The following is an 18,908-nucleotide window of genomic DNA, read 5'->3' on the forward strand; positions in this document are numbered from 1 at the left end:
TGATGTTTAAAGTTTATTTTTGTTTTTTGTTTTCTGCTGCAGAGATAACACCATCTTTATGGCATTGTGATTAAAAGTGCATGTTATGCATCAGTAAAGATTTCATGACAGATTGGAACCCTGGACAGCTTCCCAAGATCCCCAGACTCTATTATGTTTTGAGAACTCTGATTATAAGGGCAGAAAATTATTACTGAACAACAAGCAAGCCATATTCAAACTTGTGGCATATTACCAAATGCTTGACTGTTCTCTGGGCTTTCCAGAAGCATGAGGGGGGGTTTCCCCCTTTTATGTTTTTTATTTAAATTCTTTTATGCAAAATAACAGCACTAGTACTTTTAAAACTGCCTGATCTTGCTTAAAAATCCATGTGAGTGCTTCCTGTCAGTGATGTTTGAGGCACTGAATTCTACCAGTTCTAAGTGCTAACTTTAACAAAGGTTTATTTTGCTTTTGAGTGTGTACTGCCTTGCCTCTCCTTTGAATGCAGTCTCTCATCCAAAAATATGAAAGGATGGAAAAATGCCCCTTTTCAGGCATATTTGCAACGTGCCATTTGCTGTGCTAAATTCTAAGAAGTCCTTGGGTCTAAGTGAGTGCCTAGCTGTTGCTGAGGCATTTTTTGTGAAAAAGAGTAATTGTCATTTGAAAGACTAAATGTAATGGCAGAGGGAAGTGTACACTGTGTATGGTTTCTCTGTTCTACTGCATTATCCAGTTGGCTGATTTTCAGGAATCAAAAAGCAAAACCTCATAATTGCAATAAAATTTTTTTTTTTTTTTTTTTTTTTTTAGAACTCTGACTATAGGTTTAGCATTGCCTGGGGTGTTGTCTTTGGGGGTTTTTTTGGTTTGGGTTTTTTTAACTTTGCAAAATGCACTTAGTAAGAAGTTACCAGCTTGTGTGCCAGAATTTAAAAGGGAGGCTTATAGAGGAGATCGTAGTGCTTATTACAGCCTATTCCTATGTAAACTTGTGAGGCTATGACACCTTTTAGAGAGGTGCAAAAATCCCACATGTTGGAGTAATGTTTATATCGTAGGGATGGATTTTTACCTGAAGCCTTGAATGTTGCAGTCCATCCCTGGAATTAAACACCCTGCCTACAAAAAGAAAAAAAAAACCAACCAAACAAAACAGCAAAAAACCTTAGTTTTAATGAGCCTATAGGTCTGTGTCTTTGTAGGAGGAAAACAGTGGCTAGTATTGCTGGATATCACTGCTGGAAAAAGACCAACAGAGGCTAAAAATAATACAGAAAACTAGGAGTAAATTGCATATCCTTTGTATGCACTTTTTTGTCTGGGCGTTGGATTAACGACAATTTTGCCAACTTCAGTTGTCACCTTTCAATATTTTATGATAGATCTATCTGAGTGAATTAGGCAGTGAAATTTGTATTCTGATCTGTGTAGTGTGACTTTGTAGGCTTGTAATTAGCATGGAAATGTAATATGCAGTGAGTTGAATGGTTGGAATTAGCTCTTCCAACATAGGAGGTGAACCCAAGAAATTTACTAAAATTTATTTGTGACATTGGGCAATATACAGCTTTGTTAACAAGCATAAATCCAGGGGTTTTTTTTTTTCAAATTGTTGGTATTGCATCTCTGAGATTGTCAAGCTGGATTTCTTCCGGTTCTCTTATCTCTAATAATAAGATAAAGCTCAGCACACAAAAAATCATTATCATTGGCCTCGGTCCAGCTACAAAATTTTTATTGTCAGAAACAAGCCAGAAAATAACTGCTTACTTTAGTAGACATATGCAGCAGGACTTAAAATAAATAATAAGTATTCTCAATAATAAAGTAAGCAAATGTATCTCTCAGTATGAGTGTGAAGGAAGTGATCTGTTGAATAATATGTTCCCTATACCTACTTTTCTGACAACATTCATGCTTTTCTAACATTAACTGATACTTGAAAAGGTTTTGAATATGCTCCATTTCTTACAGCTCACACTCCGGATAACAGCTTCCTTGGATTTGTGGTAGAGCAGCATCTGAATTCCAGTGACATTAAACACATTAATGACATCAAAAGGCAGAATCAATCTCTCGTTTATGGCAAAGTAGATAATTTCTGGAAGGTGAGTTTTCTATACTCATATACTTAAGCAAATTTATTTTTATCAATATAATAAAGCATAACTCTAAATATAAAAATATCCCTTCTCTAAATCAATTCAGTTCTTTTTCTGAAAATAAACATATTTAAATAATTAAGTTGAACATTTTGAAGTCTCTCTGCTGAGGAAACTTCTGTCTAGATTGATGTGGATCCTTTCCTATTGATACACACCTTTCTGATAGAATAAAAAAATTTTATAGTCTTGATATCATAATAATTTTGGAAAATGCAGAAGCTGTTAGAACGAATGGGAAATTGGAGGTGTCAGAGGCTTTGTGAACTTCAGTCAGTCATAAGCAAATGTGTCTTTCAGTCATTTCTTTTCTTATATCTGCAACCAAAAATGTGCTGCATTTTGAACTGGAAGTTGTGTTTCACTAAAGACCCTAGAAGTGTTCAATCTCATTTTAGCTCCCTGTAATAATATCAGAGTTTCTTAAATATTGCAATTACTCTGTTGTCTCCCTTCTGCAGACAAGAGCTGCAGAATAACAACACTGGCGTTTGGTCATATTTTCACCAAGTTAGGGTATATTGTGCTGTTAAGCTCACAGTGGTCTCTGCTTTTTGTCCACTGTCCTTTTCTGGAGCTCCTTCATCCAGGCTGCCACACCTGGGAGAGTGTGTGTCTCATTCAGTTTTCAAACTTACTAATAACTGGATTTCTTCCAAGTTATTAGGAAGAAATAGCTAATAGCTCTACCTCTGTGTGCCTATATACTCTATGCCTTCCCTCCTGCCTGGAAAGACTTATTTCAAGCCTTTTGTCAACTGAAAAAGGAACTGATCAGTACATGCTGTGCCATACATGGGACCAAACAGTATGACAGTGTGAGAGCAGCCATGTCTCACATTTTCTTTGCTTTTCTCTTCCTTCTCATGAGAATATCAGTCTTGCACAGTTTTCTGAACCACAGAAGCAACATTTATTCTGATAACTGTATTATGCAGAATAAATTCTTAAAAAATGATAGCTACAAGTAAATGGTCCCTCTGTGAGACAAAACAAAACAAAAACTTAAGAGAAATGGGAGGATGTTACCAGTGGTAGCAAAAAGGTAGAGCTGAATACTGCTTGGCTACTGTGCTGAGAAAAGTATGTATATTAGCTGTGCATGTTCAATTGTGATCTCTCAGGTTTATATTTGGGGTTATTGCATTAAGCTATGTAATCTGTGTCTTAAAAGGAAATATTGCTTTGCATTGTAGTAAATACTGTGACAGTTACTCTATTTGGCTCATGGTACAGAATGATTTAGTATGCCCCCATCTGCAGTCTCTTCTTCTGTCTGCAGAATGTTGGAGCAGAGCTGGGATCCTTTCATTCAGAGCTGGGATCCTTTTCTAGCTGAGGCTCTTGTATGTTTAGTTCTTGATCTGATTATCAGTCTCTCAGGAACAGCTGCATGTAATAATCATCTATACTTCCTGACCTGATTTGTAGTGCATATCAGCAGAACAACCTGTTGAATACTAGCTGGATTTAGGGAACAAGATAGTTGCTTAGTCACTAGGGGTTTTTTCACTGACATATATATCTTTCTCAGTTTATTCAGTCTGCATGAATTTAGAAATATGTATTAATAGCTTATATGCCCAGAGGGGAGATTTGTGATTGCCTAGTCTGAGATTCTGTATGACACATAGGATATTCATGGGCTGATTAAGACAAAAACATGGGCTTTTGGAAAAGAACATCCAATCTTGATTTTTAAATAGCACACGATGGAAACACCACTATTTCCTCTGGTAAAATCCTCAAATAATTGCCTTCTCCCTTAAGACTTTGCATTATTTCTGGTACAGATTTCCAAATGGTAATTTCCAGTCTTAGTAGCAGTTATAGACTTTGTCTACTGGACTGACAATGTTTCTGTTATTTTTCCCTGTAGGAATATATAGGTTGAGGCCAAAGTAACCCGTAGTCGTCTCTTGAAAAGCCTCTATGTGCTGAACCACTAAGAGCTTTGTACTTTCTAATCCTTAAGAGTTCTCACGTGTCTGTTTTCTCTGAAACTTTTCAAGATTATTCACATTCCTCTTCAAACGTGAATGTTAGCAAAGGGCACATGGGCCATACCAGCACCAAATCAAAAAGAAATACTATATGCATTGTTAGGCATATCCCCTTTTCACCATTAGGAACTTGTGTTTAGACAACTTCTCAGCCAAGACTTGTATCTTTTTTTAAAACTGCTGCTTTTCAAGTCACTGCTCTGTTTCTGTCAGTATTGCCTGTGTTGTTTCTTCCAAGATGTATGACTTAATACCTGGCCAGATTAAAATGCTCACTTTATGCTTGTAACGTCAAGCATAAAACTGTAACTTGCAGATTATAACTGCAGTCATGCCCATATGCACTGGTACATAAAATGCAATCATTGCAGATAGGCTTTGAATTGGTAGCAGTGTGGGATGTCTTATCTGGAGTGATAAAATCCAATTCTTGTGATCCACGGAAAGCCTGAACTAATCTTGTGTCTGTGTAATTTGCTTATTTCATGTTTCCTTCATTCTCTCTGTTCAGTGCTCTTTTCATCTGCCACCATGGCTTGTACGGAACCAGATTAATCTATTTATCCCGCTCCTTTTCTTTATATTGAACATGGCCAATTAACGAAAAGTGTAATCTCCACAGAATACACGTGTCACTGCTGGGCCTGATCAGTCATTAGAGAAGCACAGTGTGGAGGAGAGAGCGTTCCAGTCCCCAGAACTGCTATAGGGGAATAGCACTTGCAAATAAATTGTTTAATTTTAAACCAAGCAGGTTGAAGTGGAACTGAGGTGCGCACGGGACCTATTTTGCCTGGGGGTGGGACTAGAATAGCTAACTGCCATCATGGTTTTATATAGCTGTGGACATGGGTCCTTTTCTGCATCTGGCTAGGCCTCTGAAAAAAAAAAAAAAGATGCCAAATTACTTGTCATTTCATCTTTGCTAGAAATCCCCATATTCCCAGCTGTACTGCATGGCTGGGCAGAGTTGGTGACGCTAGCTCAGAACACCTGCTTAAACTGTGTGCGCTCATCAGGTTATTGTAGCTAGAGAATTGTGGATTTCTTGCAATGTTCTGTCTTCCCACATTGTTCAATGGGGCTAAACTCTGGTATGAACATGACGAGTAACGGGGAGAAATACAGTGACGAATTCTGTCGGCTCTGCTGGATACAGAAAAAACTGTCAGCCCATGCCAAAGACCAGTGGCATTCATCCCATATTACAGTGGGCAAGTCTGGGTATGTCTTGCTGGAGGTCAGGAAAGATGTAAGCTGCAGAGACTGTAAGATACATCTTGTTTACTTCCCTCTGATAACTAAATCAGTCTTAAGTGGGTTGAGGATTACAAATAGGACGTTGTAAAGAATTTTGCTACATTTCTAAAGATTATCCCTAGAAGTAAGCTATCAAGGGCAACATTTGCCAAGTTCTGTATGTTTGTTGAAATCAAAGATTTGGGCTTTTGTCTGGCATTTCTGGCAGTACTAAGGAGTAAAGAGAATCCTATCTCTGCCTAAGTGAAAAAGAAGGAATGAATAAAATGTGAGTAAAACCCATAATGCTCTCCATTATCAAAATTGGCTTTAATTACAGTACATTTCAATTAAAAGGGAATGTTTGAAGCCTTTCATGTCGTCTTAGTTCCTGTTTCGGTCTAAGTCTATTCTTTGTTCTTCTTCCTGCAACTTCCTATCATACTATTCCAATACTTCAACCCTTAATCCTAAGAAGAAAAAAGAGTCGAGATTCATTTTACACTATTTGCTATTTCTTTTTTTTTCGTGGGGTACTGTGAGAGAAATCAGAATTTCGCTTGTTTCAGAAAATGACCATCAATGCATAACATACATTTGTATGATGATTGCTTTAGTAGATTTCATTATAGTGTATTGGAGTTGTCTTAAAAATATTTATATATTTAGAGGCAAAATAATGTGTGAGTTTGTTACTAATGCTGTTTGACAAGATGGGCGTTCTTAAATGTATACTGTCTGCATAACAAGTTTTGAAGATTTGGAGATGGTAAATGGTTACATTTACCTTGTTCTCAATAGGAAAGTACATGACCAAGGCTGTTCTTACTAACATCTCCCCTTTATAGCTCCATGTGACATATGTAATTTCCCCATTGTATGCCCTCTTGCATGAAGTGGGAGGAAGAATAATACTTCTAGGAATAGTTCTGTTACGAGCAGAGATCAGTGTCTTGCTGCTGGCAGCGTTGCCTTTTCCCTTCCTTCTGATTGGTTTTTGTGCTTCATATTTGGCAACAAACCTTGGGTGAACATTTCATTTCATTTTTTAAGCTAAAAGAAACATAAGGAAAGGGAGAAAAGATCCTTCTCACCTTTTCTCTCCCACATGGTCAGCGCACTTGCAAACTTGCCTCATGGTGTTTTTATTTTGTCTTCCTCCAAATTTGCAGCAGCACTGTGGGCTTATCTATCAATCGAAACTTACCCTAGTTGCTGTCACCAGGCACCAGAAGCACTGTCCTGCTTTATGCCACATAACAAATTGAAATGAGCCAGACACTTTAGTTCAGCAATATTTCTGAAATTCACCATTTGCTTCTGAAAGAAGTACGGATCAAAAAAACAAGTAAATCAAAGAAAATGAGCAGCTATAGGTGCAGTAAGTAAGTATACATATGTGTACACTTCTGAAGGCTTATTCTTCAACATTTATTATGAAAATCAGAACTTCATTTATTATGAAGTAAGAAAAAAATGTTTTCCATGAATATTTACCTTTCAGACAGGTTGGTGATCAGCTTGTCTTTTTGCAGAACTTTCCAGCTGCAAAATGAATTAGTGAGGTCTTACAATACCAATGAACACAATCATCTACTAGTATTTGATTATCATAAAACCATCACAACCTTTTCTTCCTGGGGTCTCACTTCCTATTTTCTTCTGTCCTCCTGCACTTTTCTGCTTCAGCACTTACAGTGCACACATATGTCTCATTGGTAGTTCTGGAAATTTCCATTCAAAGGACAGGAAATTCCTGGTTAGGCATTAGTGCGCATCACGTGACAATGAAATTGTCAAATCTTTCAAAAAACCCAGTTTAGGAAAAAAGAAGGAGAAAACTTCATGGATGAAGAACTGCAAGAAATGACAAATGAAACAGATAAAGATGAGGACAGGGAACTGAATAAGCAGAATTTCTGGAAGATCGTGAAGAACCCAAGCCTTTACTGAGATGTTATATTCATTCTTTGTGCAAAGGTTATATATGTGTGAATAAATTATATATTTATATGTGCTAATGTGTATTTTATGCAGATGTATGTGGTAGGTGCCTAACAAAGAAGCCATAAATGGACATTCAGGGAAGAGCGAACGCATGGCAAAGTTATGTAATACTTCCTTTGCATATTCTCTCTCTTTCCAGCTTTTTCAGCTCAGCGTATTTCTGAATCTGTTTGTCTCTTGATAAACTGACTGTTGACTGAGATCTCAGCAAGAGATGATTTCAAAGCACTTGTCTGATCATGAACTTATGCAAACTTTTTTGCCCCCACAACATTCTCTGTTGCGGAGTCCCCTCAAATCTCTGACCTGTTGCAGGAGAAACCATTAACTTGGATTTTTCTAAACCTGCCTCCTACTAGCTTTGTTTGGCTTCCTTTGTATCAGGACATTATGAGCAGTCAAGTCACAATCCATGCTCTTTATTCCAATTATGGTTTTGTAAACCTCTCTCATATTCTGCCAAGTTGTCTTTTCCAAGCTGAAGAATCATTAAGGATTTCATTATAGATTTCTGTATGTAACAATGGAAACTGTTCTGTAGCTTGGATCCTTCTTACCCCTCTCAGAACTGTGTCCAGTGTTCTTGGCTTCTTTTTGAGAAAAGGGACCAGAAGCACAACAGTGTTCGAGGAGGGAGAGAACTGTGTATTTGTAGAACAGTTCAATGATACTCTCTCTATTCTCTATTCCTTTCCAAATAATTCCTATTATTTACTTGGTTGGTGGGTGGACTGACTGGTACTGAACACTGGACTCATTTTTTGTCATGGACCGTAATCATGTTATCATAACGCAAAGTCTTCATTCTTGAGTGACACTGGTTAGCTCAGGTCCATTATTCATATGTGAAGCTAGGACTGGTTTTCAACATGTGCATCACTTTATTTATATTGAATTTATCATTCTATTTCTTAGTCACTCCGTCTCTTAGATTACTGAGGGGGCTTTTCCAAAAGCTTTACAACTGCAAGTGTTCAGTATAGTGATGTTTTTCTGCTTTTTTCAAGATTTCAAGATTTTGAAGTTAGTTTCAGTTTTGCTACTCTGAATAGTATGTATTGGCTACATACTTTGTCACTTCTCTGTTCTCTTTTGCATGATGACTGTTCCTTCACAAGGGTGATTCTCTTCTATCCCAAAGAGACTTAGTTCCTTTAAGAACTTTTAAAGAGTTTCTACGTGCTGATTGGCTTCTTCAGAGAACACTACCAATTTGGTGAGAGACGATATCCTTGTACAGAAAGAATTGACTATTGTAATTTTGTTGGGTTTCTATGGTTAAAGTTAACACTTTATTCAAGTTTCAGATAATTTGTTCAGTGAGAATTCACACTTGCTTTCCAATCTTATGTTTGTGTCACAATCTCATTTGTCATACACTGCATATACACTGGATTGTGGCTTAGCTAGGACTTGACACTTTGGCAAATAAGCACCCAGATGTTAAGACTTTGAGACTTAATGATATGCATTTAGGATATATACAAAGATCTGTCCCAGTACTTGCTTTTCTGAGTTACATTTGTCAAGCTTTATAAAAGATTGTCTTCTGAATTTTTCAATGTAAGAAAGTGAGACTGGGTATATGGTCCGTTTTACATACATTTTACAGTTTGGACTTTCAACCCATAAACCAGTTTAGGGCTCTGAATCAAGCTATTCTGTAATGTAGTTGGCCTGTAGTTCTGCATATGTGGTGCTTCGTTTCATCTGGTGCTGAATTTCTGGTGTTCTGTGAGGGTACATGAATGGTCTAAAATTGCAAAATACTGTGATTGCCTTGGACTGCCAAACTGATGGTAAAGCAGAGTTGTTAGTTACCGCCATCTACTACATCAAGAAAACTAAGAGCAGAGTTTAGTTCTTAATGCATTGTTTTTCTACCCCGTATTTTTGTAGCTTTTATACTTATACTTACCAAACTTAAAATTTCAGCCCTTCAGACTGTATCTTCTTGTCAGCATTGTCGTAGGGAAAGACTTATCAGGCAGTTGTCATTTGATTTCTTTGATGAGAAAAGCCTTATCATGATGCTTTTTAAAAGTAGGTGGAAATAATCGATGAATAGTAATAACAGTTCTGCAGTCAATGATCAATAAAAAGTACTTTCCTGAGTGGCATGTTTATTTTAGCTGCTGAAAAATTGTTTCAGAAAAGATTTTTATGACTGTTACTTACTGTTAACACTTCCATTTTGATTCTGAGAAATAATTTGGGGGTTTCTTGATATTGTTATCTTTCATGCTTGAAGTCTAGATTTGCAGTATGGACAGCAGACATGGGTGAATAGTGCAGTCTGATACAAACTCTGCAGAGAATGTTGATTTTGCATTACTAGCCAGCAGCCCGTGATCTCTTCTCTTTGAATTAATTTTGGAAAAAGTAAAAATCTGGAGTTTACTGTGTAATTATTTAAGATAAAAGAATATTTATATCTGGAGCCAAGCAAGCAAACTCAGGAAGTGGATTAACAGTTGAAGGAGTGTTGATATTTTGTTTGCAAATCACATTTCTTGATTTATTTACTTGTAGACTTTCTATTTATAAATGCCATATTTACGCTCTGTCATTTTCTAATTCAAAGTTTTTAATGTTTTGAATTGAATTATGTGTCTTGATTATTTTTGTGAAGTGCCTTATTACAATATTTACTTTTATGATCCAAAATAACACTTTTCTACAAGGAATGTGAAAATTCAAGACTACTTAAATGCGAAAGGAGACATGTTAGTGAGATTTGTGTAAGGTATGAGGTGCTAATGGTGTTTTTATGGTACTTTATAGATTATTATGAAAGCAGTTGCTTTTGACTCAAAGTGAATAGGGAATAAAGGAGTGATTTGTGGATTGTGCTTTCTGAATATTTGGTTGGGCTTTTTTTGTTTGTTTCCTTCAGAAAGAAAGACTTCTGGAAAAATTAAAAAAAAATTGTTTTATGTACAGGGAACAAAGGGAAGATGGTGCTCTTGGTTCCGATTGTTCTTTAAAAATTTCATTTGAATAAAAGAAAGAGGGTTGCCCTTTGGGGGATGAAAGATTTTTCTCAGCTTGTGTGTGGGGTTTGTTTTCATGGTTTTACTCTTGTGGTTTGAAAACTAATTCATAAAATTTTTACATATTGATCCCTTTGCTTACGCTTTTCTAGCGATGAAGTTTCCTTTGTGAGGAAAAATAATTTCTATAGACTATAGCGCAGTCTACAGTACTTACCCTGTCTTGTAGAGGTGGAAAGCCAGTGACACCATTTAAAAGTCCATTATTTTTCTAAATATTATGGATGGAAGAATTGATGCTGTTTGGGAAACTATATGTTTTATTTGTGGTTTTAGACTCTGAATCAGGAAAGAAGTCAGTCATATGGTTAAGTAATATTCCCAGTTAAGGTTATGAATAGCTAATGTTTTGTTCGCACTTGCAGAGATGCTTAAAACATGCTGATTTTATCACTGCTTTTGCGTTGTCTTCCTAAATTGTATTGATTGGTTATATATTAATTTTAAATGTAATTTTTATGTCTGCTCAGATAATTTGAATTTATGAGTAATATTTATTACATGTTTTTATAAATTTAAGGTTTTAAGTAAAAACGCTCCCTCTGCCCCCCGAAAATACTACTGTAAATACAGCATGGCAGCCTGTTCTTTTCATCCTGTCTTGGTATACTCCTGTTTTTTTAAATCCTGTATTCCCTGTTTTGTAGTCATCAAGTGCTGGTATTTATACAGAGGACAGCACATGGATATAGTAGGAGGAGTCACTTTGTTATTAACAAGAGGATTTGGGGAATACTTTGGGCTAAATTCAAGGTCCATTGTATGTATCAAAGAGTGTTTCCAGGAGAATTTAAGCAATGAACTTCACAGATGCTTTTCAGAATCCCACTAGAGTTTTACTGGCATCACATGTAAACAGGAGACATGAAAATATTACGTTTCTTTTGGTCCATTTTATATTAATCTTTGAAAATTACCTATAAAGATAATAAGATGGCAGCAAGGTCAGTTCAGATCAAAGATTTATCTAGTCCAGTATTCTGACTCCAAAAATAGCCAAAACTTGATGTGTAAGGAAGAATATGAAGTCAGGCATGTTTCACAGCCACCAGAGACAAGTAGTTCATGAATCTCTTGGGCCAAAAGTTGTGTGTCTCTGTTCAATAATGATTCATGGATTTTTCTTCCATAATGGCTTTTTGAACCTATATAAAATCTTCCAACAGTCCTACAGGCAATAATGTAGTTCTTAAAGAACCATTAGAAAGATTGTAAAGACTAAATAATTTCAATGTCAAATATTTTATTTTAAAGCAGCTAAATATTCTGTTACAGCTTTGTAAAATTTTCGTTGAAGTCGTTAAAATAAGTGCAATTTTAGGTAATCCTGGTTTTCTTCTTTTAGCTGCTTGCTTCTCATATTTTTCTTGAGTTAGGGTGCAATCGTCATCAGTTTGTGTGATGCGAGCCAATAAAATCTGAGTCAAGTGCGTTAGTGTTCTTACTGTAGGCAGATCATGTCAGTAGTATCTGTGCTTCATTGCTTCTCTTCCCGTTCAGAACACTAAAGCCTATCTTGTAGGCTCTGTTTGTACTGGAAGCCAGGTAGACAGGGTTAAGGTGTGCCTCAAGCGACAGACCACTGCTGCATTCTGGTAATGAGACCAGGCTACTCCATTTATATTTCCCCTGCATGTTTGCAAAGAAAAAGTTCTACAGCTGATTTTCTCTTAACAAAGTATATGAGCTTCTCAACAGTTTCTAATTATGCTACTTTACAAATAATTGGGGGAATATCTCTTCTAGAGTAATTAAAATTTGAAGTAAAAGGAAAAATAAAAATGGAGCAAGCTTTTCGTTTCTTAAATAATCTGTCTTAATTAACAATAACAGCAACCACATCAAACAAGAAAGCATATTTGTCTGCATTTGTTGTCTGTTTTATATAATACGTAGCCCAGGACATTGATTGGCGCAGCCTTGGCGTAGCTACCAGAACAGGGCGATTTAATAATGAGGCAGGCAGTCTATTTCAGCACAAACAGTATTACCAGTAGAGTCAGCTAAACTAGAAGCCAGTTGTTATGTGACATTAAATATCCTGTGTATTTGAATGTATACCAACTATTAATTTAGCAAGGAAGTTTTAAGAAGTGATAGTGTTTATTCACCTAGGCCTCATACCTTATTGCTCCTCCAAGATTTGGAAAGACAGGATTTTCACCAGTCTACTTGCCCTTGGAATGAACTTCAGTAAAATTGTTGGCCAGCTTTCACACAGGACTGTGGAGGAACACTGTACAGAATTTACATGACAAAAATAGCGAGTGAAAGTAGAATTCTTAAAAACTCTCTTGCTGCCAAGAAGTACAGAAACTTGTTGCCTGATTTTAGAGCTATTACTAAGACTATGTGCAAATACTGAGGGAAAGTCTCTCTAATCTGTACTGGATACTGGCTGTAAATACAATCTACAGCTAATTGCTTTTGGAATGCTAGTAGTTTTTAAAACTCAAAAAACATATGGCATTGAAAATTAAAGTAATTCTTGTTTGCAAACTAGGATAGTGTACTGTTTTTTTTATATATATATATATATTATTTATTTTTTTAATGCAACACTAAAGCCATTACTCTGGTTTTTTTCCAAAATGCCTTTAAAACTTTACGTAAGTGGTAGCTCATGGGACTCAGAAACTAGGTATTTAGATAAAGATGTGTATTCAGTTATTCAGTTGGCAGGAGTGCATCTTACTAAGGTGAGATTCACCCTTTTCTTCACAAAGAAGGTAAACAATAACCAATTATTTCGCATCTCTGACAAAAACAGAGTGAAGATTTGATATTTCAGAATGAGTTTTTTAGTATTTTTAGGCCAAGTGTTGTTTAGGCATGCTGAGATTACAGCTATCTGATGGTGACCTGTTTTTTGACCGATTAGAAGTTAATGGGACCTTGGTATTGATTTACTTATACCTATACTGTGAATAAAAAAGCTGCAGTTTTCTTCCAATCTAGTAGAAAACAAAACTAATAAAGCAATGAAAGATCAAATATTATAGAAATCCTATAAGAATGAGTGAACTTCTCTTTCTGGCTTTTGTGGTACAGGAGATAAAAAACTAGCTCTGATTGAACACTACTGCTTGAAATCTGTAAAGACTGAAAATATTTTATTGTTGCTATTACAGGATAAGAAGGCTTATCTGGATATCATCCACACCTATATGGAAGTCCATGGAACTGTTCACGGGACAAGCACCATTTATATTCCCAGCTACGTAAAAAACCATGGTATACTCAGTGGGCGGGATTTGCAGTTTCTACTGAGAGAAACGAAAGTAAGTTTTTCAGGAGGGAGTAGTGGCAAAAATAGCTACAGATAGACGGTATCTGAAGTGCACGCATTTCACCTCCTACGAATGAGCTCCTAATTTAAAAGCATTGGAAAAATAAATGATCAAATGTAAAGGAGCTTAAGTTGTCTTCTGTGTGCTAAGAATATGTTTTTCATCATGTCCATATTTTGTGGATTGACAGCTATTATTAGAAAATTGGGACGACAACCTACATTCACAGACGCATTTAACAACCAGCTTGAGAAACATGGATGAATGCATTTTTCGTTTTCTTAAATGTGATATTCAGCTCAAGGAAATTATCAGCTGAGAACATGCTTTGTTTTACATCCCTGATGTGAAAGTTAGGTAAAATCTGAAAGCTGTACAGTAGGCATGCTTGCTCTGCCCTACCAATGACTTTAACCTAGAGTGACCCTACTCTCTGGGGGAGAAAAGAAGAAAAGCAAGCACTTCATTTGCCATTCAGTTCCTTCCTCTACTTCAGTTGTGCAGAGAGAGAGAGCAAAAGAGTGTGCTTTTTGTGGTGTGCTTTGCCTGTGGCCCCATAGTTAAGGGAACTCAAGATAAGGGACAGTATATTGAAATAAATAAACTTTTGTCCCCGTAGTTAGAATGCTTTGTGGAGTTTTCTGTGCCATTCCCATAATCTTTGTGGCACTTTGTAACATTAAAACACTTTAGTAGATTACATTTAAATAGGATGTTTAACTTTCAGTTGGTGAAAGAAGTGGTTTGTGTGTTTAAAATTAGCAAAATGCGTGGAACTGCACCACTTACTCCCCATTGTTGATAGTTTCTTGCTGTGCAGTTCTACAGAAGAATCTATTAAAAAAAAAGAAAGAAAAAAGCAAGCACCTCCTAGTCTTCCCACACGACTGCAGAGATCTCCTTTTTGAAATATTTGGGAAAATGATGGTAATTTGACATCTCTGTGTGACAGCTGTTGGCAAATTATGACTTTTTAAAGACAACCACTGTGTGTATGTACTTGATGCATACAGATAGACATAATGTTGCAGATTAAAAAGTCAACATTTACTTTCGTCATAGATAATACTGAGATTACACAGCTTGTCTGTGTGGAGTATGAAATCACTGTGTTAATCATAGTACTAACGTGGGAAGAATATTGACATTGAAATAACCCCAAGCACAAACAGTGACTTTCTTCTGGGGGGGGAAAAAAAAAAAAAAAAAAAAATGGCTCTATTCACTGGAATAGTAACAGAAGCTAATGGACTTCCTATAGAATTGCTGAAGTCCTTATAATTTACAAAATACAGTTCATAATAATACTTATGTTTGAGTAAGTCTTCCTCTAATTCTTTATCAGTCATCTTGCATGTATTACACTAAAAACCTTGATTTTCAGTATTAAGTAGATAGGTCATCTAGTTGTTATTGGTTATATTTGCTGTGCTCTAAGATGCAATGTAAAGACACATTCACTTTAGGACAAATTCAAGTTGATACATACATATTATGCAGCTCAGCACAGTGCAGTTATATGGGTTTTGTGAACACAGGAAGTAACCAGACTAGTTTCACTCGGTTTTTGACTAGTAATTGCAATTATCAGATAGAAGATAACTCTCTTGTGATTGTGAAGAACTCCTGAGATCAGCAAGTTGCTTATTTTTCATAAATTGTATTTTTGTGAAAAGCGTGGATCTACACTGTACTGTAGAGTCCTACAAGCATTTTAGATTTTAATGATTTTCTATTCTATTGTTGTGCAGTCGGGTTTTTTTTCTTCCTGCTATTGAGGAAAATCCTTAGCGAATTTGCTGCATTTCTTAGTAGATGGCACTGGGAAACACATCAATGTGTTTCAGGACCCTGTATCAGGAAGCCAGTGTTTTTATCGCATTATCTCTTTGATACAATCTTTCTTAATAAACTTTTTTTTTTTAAATTAAGTCTGCAAAGAGTATTTTCATATGGCTTTTCTGAACTTTTGTTAGCAGATTTGCAAATGACAAAAGCTGTTTTACTCTTAAGGAAATTATTTATTTATGATGCAGCCAGGCTAACAAAAGTTTGACCTGATGATAAGCAGTTAAGAGTCCATCTGCTTCTCCTAATACTTACTATTGTCAGGCAAATGGGAGTGCAACATAGTTCTGATGTTGCAATGCAATGAAATTAAATTAAATATGGCTTACTGCATCATGAATTTTGGTTATTATTCCTGTCTAATACTGTTCCAATATATCTAGTTTATCAGAAAAAATATAACAGCAGCATCGTGAAAGTGGAAACTGAGATTTACCACCTAATTTGTTTGGACTTTTTCAGTTCGAGGTGAATTTTTGTGTTGGTTTTGTGTTGGGGTTTTGGGGATTTTTTTGCTACCTGATGCTTAGTATCTCATAGGTACACTGGCTGTTCTGCCTTAGCATATGGTTGCCTTTCATTGTCAATCAACAGACATACTTGCTCTAAGTCGTCTTGTTGCCTTTACCTTCACAGTTTCAGATTTTTATATCCTTCAAGAGACAATAACGTAGCTTAGCATAAAAACACCACTCACCTGTCTCTGCTGGCCATCTGCTGCCTGTGTGGGTCAATTGTGTTTATATCAATAGGATTGTGGATTGAATTGCTAAAATAAGTGTAGGTTTTCCACAAAAATCAAGCTGACTTGAATGGGAGCTTTGTGCCCTGAGGAGCCTCGTGTATGTGTGCACATGCATCCAGTGATGTTCAAGGACAGTTTTTAATCATAATCACTTTAATCGCTAGGCAACATGGCCAGAGCCCCATAATGAATTTAGTTATGGGGTTTTGTCACTAGACAATCAGTGTGCTGAAAGTATGTGAGTAATCAGAGCCGTAACTCTGGAATGATAACATCTGTGGGCGCAATGCTCACTTGAACCATCTAGGCCTGCTTTTTGCTGTCTCCAAGCAACAAACTTTGTCTTTAAGCTTCCAGAAACTTTCAGATTTTTCTTTTTCTAAACATATGTTTTGAGACCCAAGGACAAGGATTGTCTTTCATTGCTTGTGCTTTCAACATTGTGTTAGCAAGTTTTTGTTAGATCAGCTGACAAACAATCTAGTTTTCAGGAAGTCAGAGCTAAATGATAATTTAACAAATCGCACAGTTCAGTGTACTCAGAAGTGTCAGTTTATGTTGCACTGCTTCATTTTGCCCTTAGACAGCAAAATAGTGATAGGTGATGGCTCAGTCATGATTCTTGATCAGAGCTTTGCATTCCCAAAATGTATTTGGTCTCTGCAGTAGTTTGTATACGACACAGTTATTCTCAAAAGCTTGCAGCTGCCATTTCATTCCGGTATTATAAAGCAACGCATTTCAGAATAAGTGTATTTTCCAAGCAGGAGGGGGGTGTTTGAGATTCATCATGGCTAGTTCAGCTGTGTAGTGCATGACAAAAACGAGACATGTCAACAGTTCCTAATGAGAAGATGTAAAGCCATTCATCACGTCAGAAGAAAATAGGGTAGGCGAGCTGGCAGCCTTCCTGCCAACTTACATGGCTTCTTGCCAAGTGGGCAGCTGGAGGAGTTGGACCAGACTCTCTTGGAAGAACCAGTACTGAATTCTTGAGAAATATTCCTCCTTTCAAGAAAGTTTCAGATGCAACTTTTTACTTCGAGTCACTGTGAATTTTTGAGGGAATCCAAATTCTATTACTAAGTGGAATTTACAATTTCTGAATGGTGATTAATAAAAGTAGGAGCAACACTCTATTTAGACAGTTTGGGAAAAATCCCCTTGCAAGGTTGAATAAGCAGAAATAGGAAGACAAACTTTTTTTTTCATATTGCCTTTTCTGATGTAATACATTTTTTACTTCCACACGCTTCACAAAATCAGCTGAAAAGACATTTAACTGGTGATTCTATTCTAAAGTTGTTTCAATCACAAAAGGATTGACTTCTCCAGAAAGTATTTCATATTCATGAGAAAAATATATCAAGATAGTTAACCTTTGCTACACTTCTCTTTCTGTAGTTCAGAAGAGAATACATAATTTCAGTAAGGAGGCATACAAAAGTGGTGATAAACCTACCAACCCGACTGAATAAGTTAGATGAAGTGCAGTAATGTTAGAAAGAGGAGAGGAGAAGATAAACACTCCTGTTTATGGAACTATAGCATTTAGTCTCTGGAATTTGAAATTTTTCTTTTAAATATTCAGCTAGTCAGAATTACAGTCAGTGAAGTAAAACATTCATTTCTTATTTTATACTTTTGGCTATAATTTAGAAAGACTGTTTGTTGAAGTGTTCATTTTAATAATAGTCTCATCTGGTGCTGTAAACTCCACAAATAAATTGCTTAGTGTCAACTGAAAGTCAGTAGCTTCCAAAAAATAAACCAAAACCACACTGTTTTTTCACGGGAGTGGTCGTGAAGCACTTTTCACGTCAGAGAAGTCTCCACTTAGCTGCTACACCATGAAAGGACTTCTTATATTATAATCAGTAAAGAATGGTGTCTTGGCTAGTCTGATGCAGGGTGGCCAACTCAAAAGCCTGAAATTCCAAACCAGGGGTTCAGTTCACTGCAAAGGCAGAAAAGGTTCTTGAGGAGCCTTTCTTATGAAAACCAAAGTATTCCTGCTTCAGGGTTTCAACACCTGCTTTACTCAAGTTGGGCAAGTGAGATTGCAGATAAGAATCCCCTTTTTTGATTCATGCAGACCTACAGGCAGACACATCTGGGTAGCAGACCTTGCAAAAAAGGAAATGGTTTTTTTAAAAAAAACACACTGCTGTTACCAAGATCATTTTACATCTGTATTTATTTGCTATTACGTCCTTTAGATATACTTTTATACTGTGAACTCCTCCTGGCAATCATCTCGTTATACGGGGCATTGGCATACAGAGCCTACTGTGGCATGTGCCCACTTAAAGCACTGTGTGAAAAATAATGGTTCTGGCTTTCAAAAACATTTGAAAGGTGAGAAAAATGCTCACATACAGAAAATCAAATGGTTTCAAGCAGTAATCAACCAGTAAAGCATAAAGGAATTCTACTTTGCATAGCAATTCTGCTGCAGCTAACAAAGAAGGATCAGGGCTAACATTTCTGAACCATGTGTACCCACAGTTACGTTACCAACATTGTCAGATTTGGAGTTTTGCATTATAGACCTTCAGCCATAGGGTGAAGGT

At 36.4% G+C, this 18,908-nt stretch overlaps 1 protein-coding gene across 1 annotated transcript in view; it reads left to right on the forward strand.

Annotated features, from left to right (window-relative positions):
- MGAT5 (mannosyl (alpha-1,6-)-glycoprotein beta-1,6-N-acetyl-glucosaminyltransferase) overlaps window positions 1-18,908 on the forward strand; it is an 80,320-nt gene that overhangs the window by 47,123 nt on the left and 14,289 nt on the right. Inside the window, exons 10-11 of the mRNA XM_010575133.1 lie at window positions 1,963-2,096; window positions 13,584-13,733. Coding sequence (XP_010573435.1) covers window positions 1,963-2,096; window positions 13,584-13,733 — 284 coding nt within the window. The remainder of the gene's footprint in view (window positions 1-1,962; window positions 2,097-13,583; window positions 13,734-18,908) is intronic.

Source organism: Haliaeetus leucocephalus, unplaced genomic scaffold (genome assembly GCF_000737465.1).
Source record: "Haliaeetus leucocephalus isolate CR32 unplaced genomic scaffold, Haliaeetus_leucocephalus-4.0 Scaffold451, whole genome shotgun sequence".
Classification (NCBI taxonomy): domain Eukaryota; kingdom Metazoa; phylum Chordata; class Aves; order Accipitriformes; family Accipitridae; genus Haliaeetus; species Haliaeetus leucocephalus.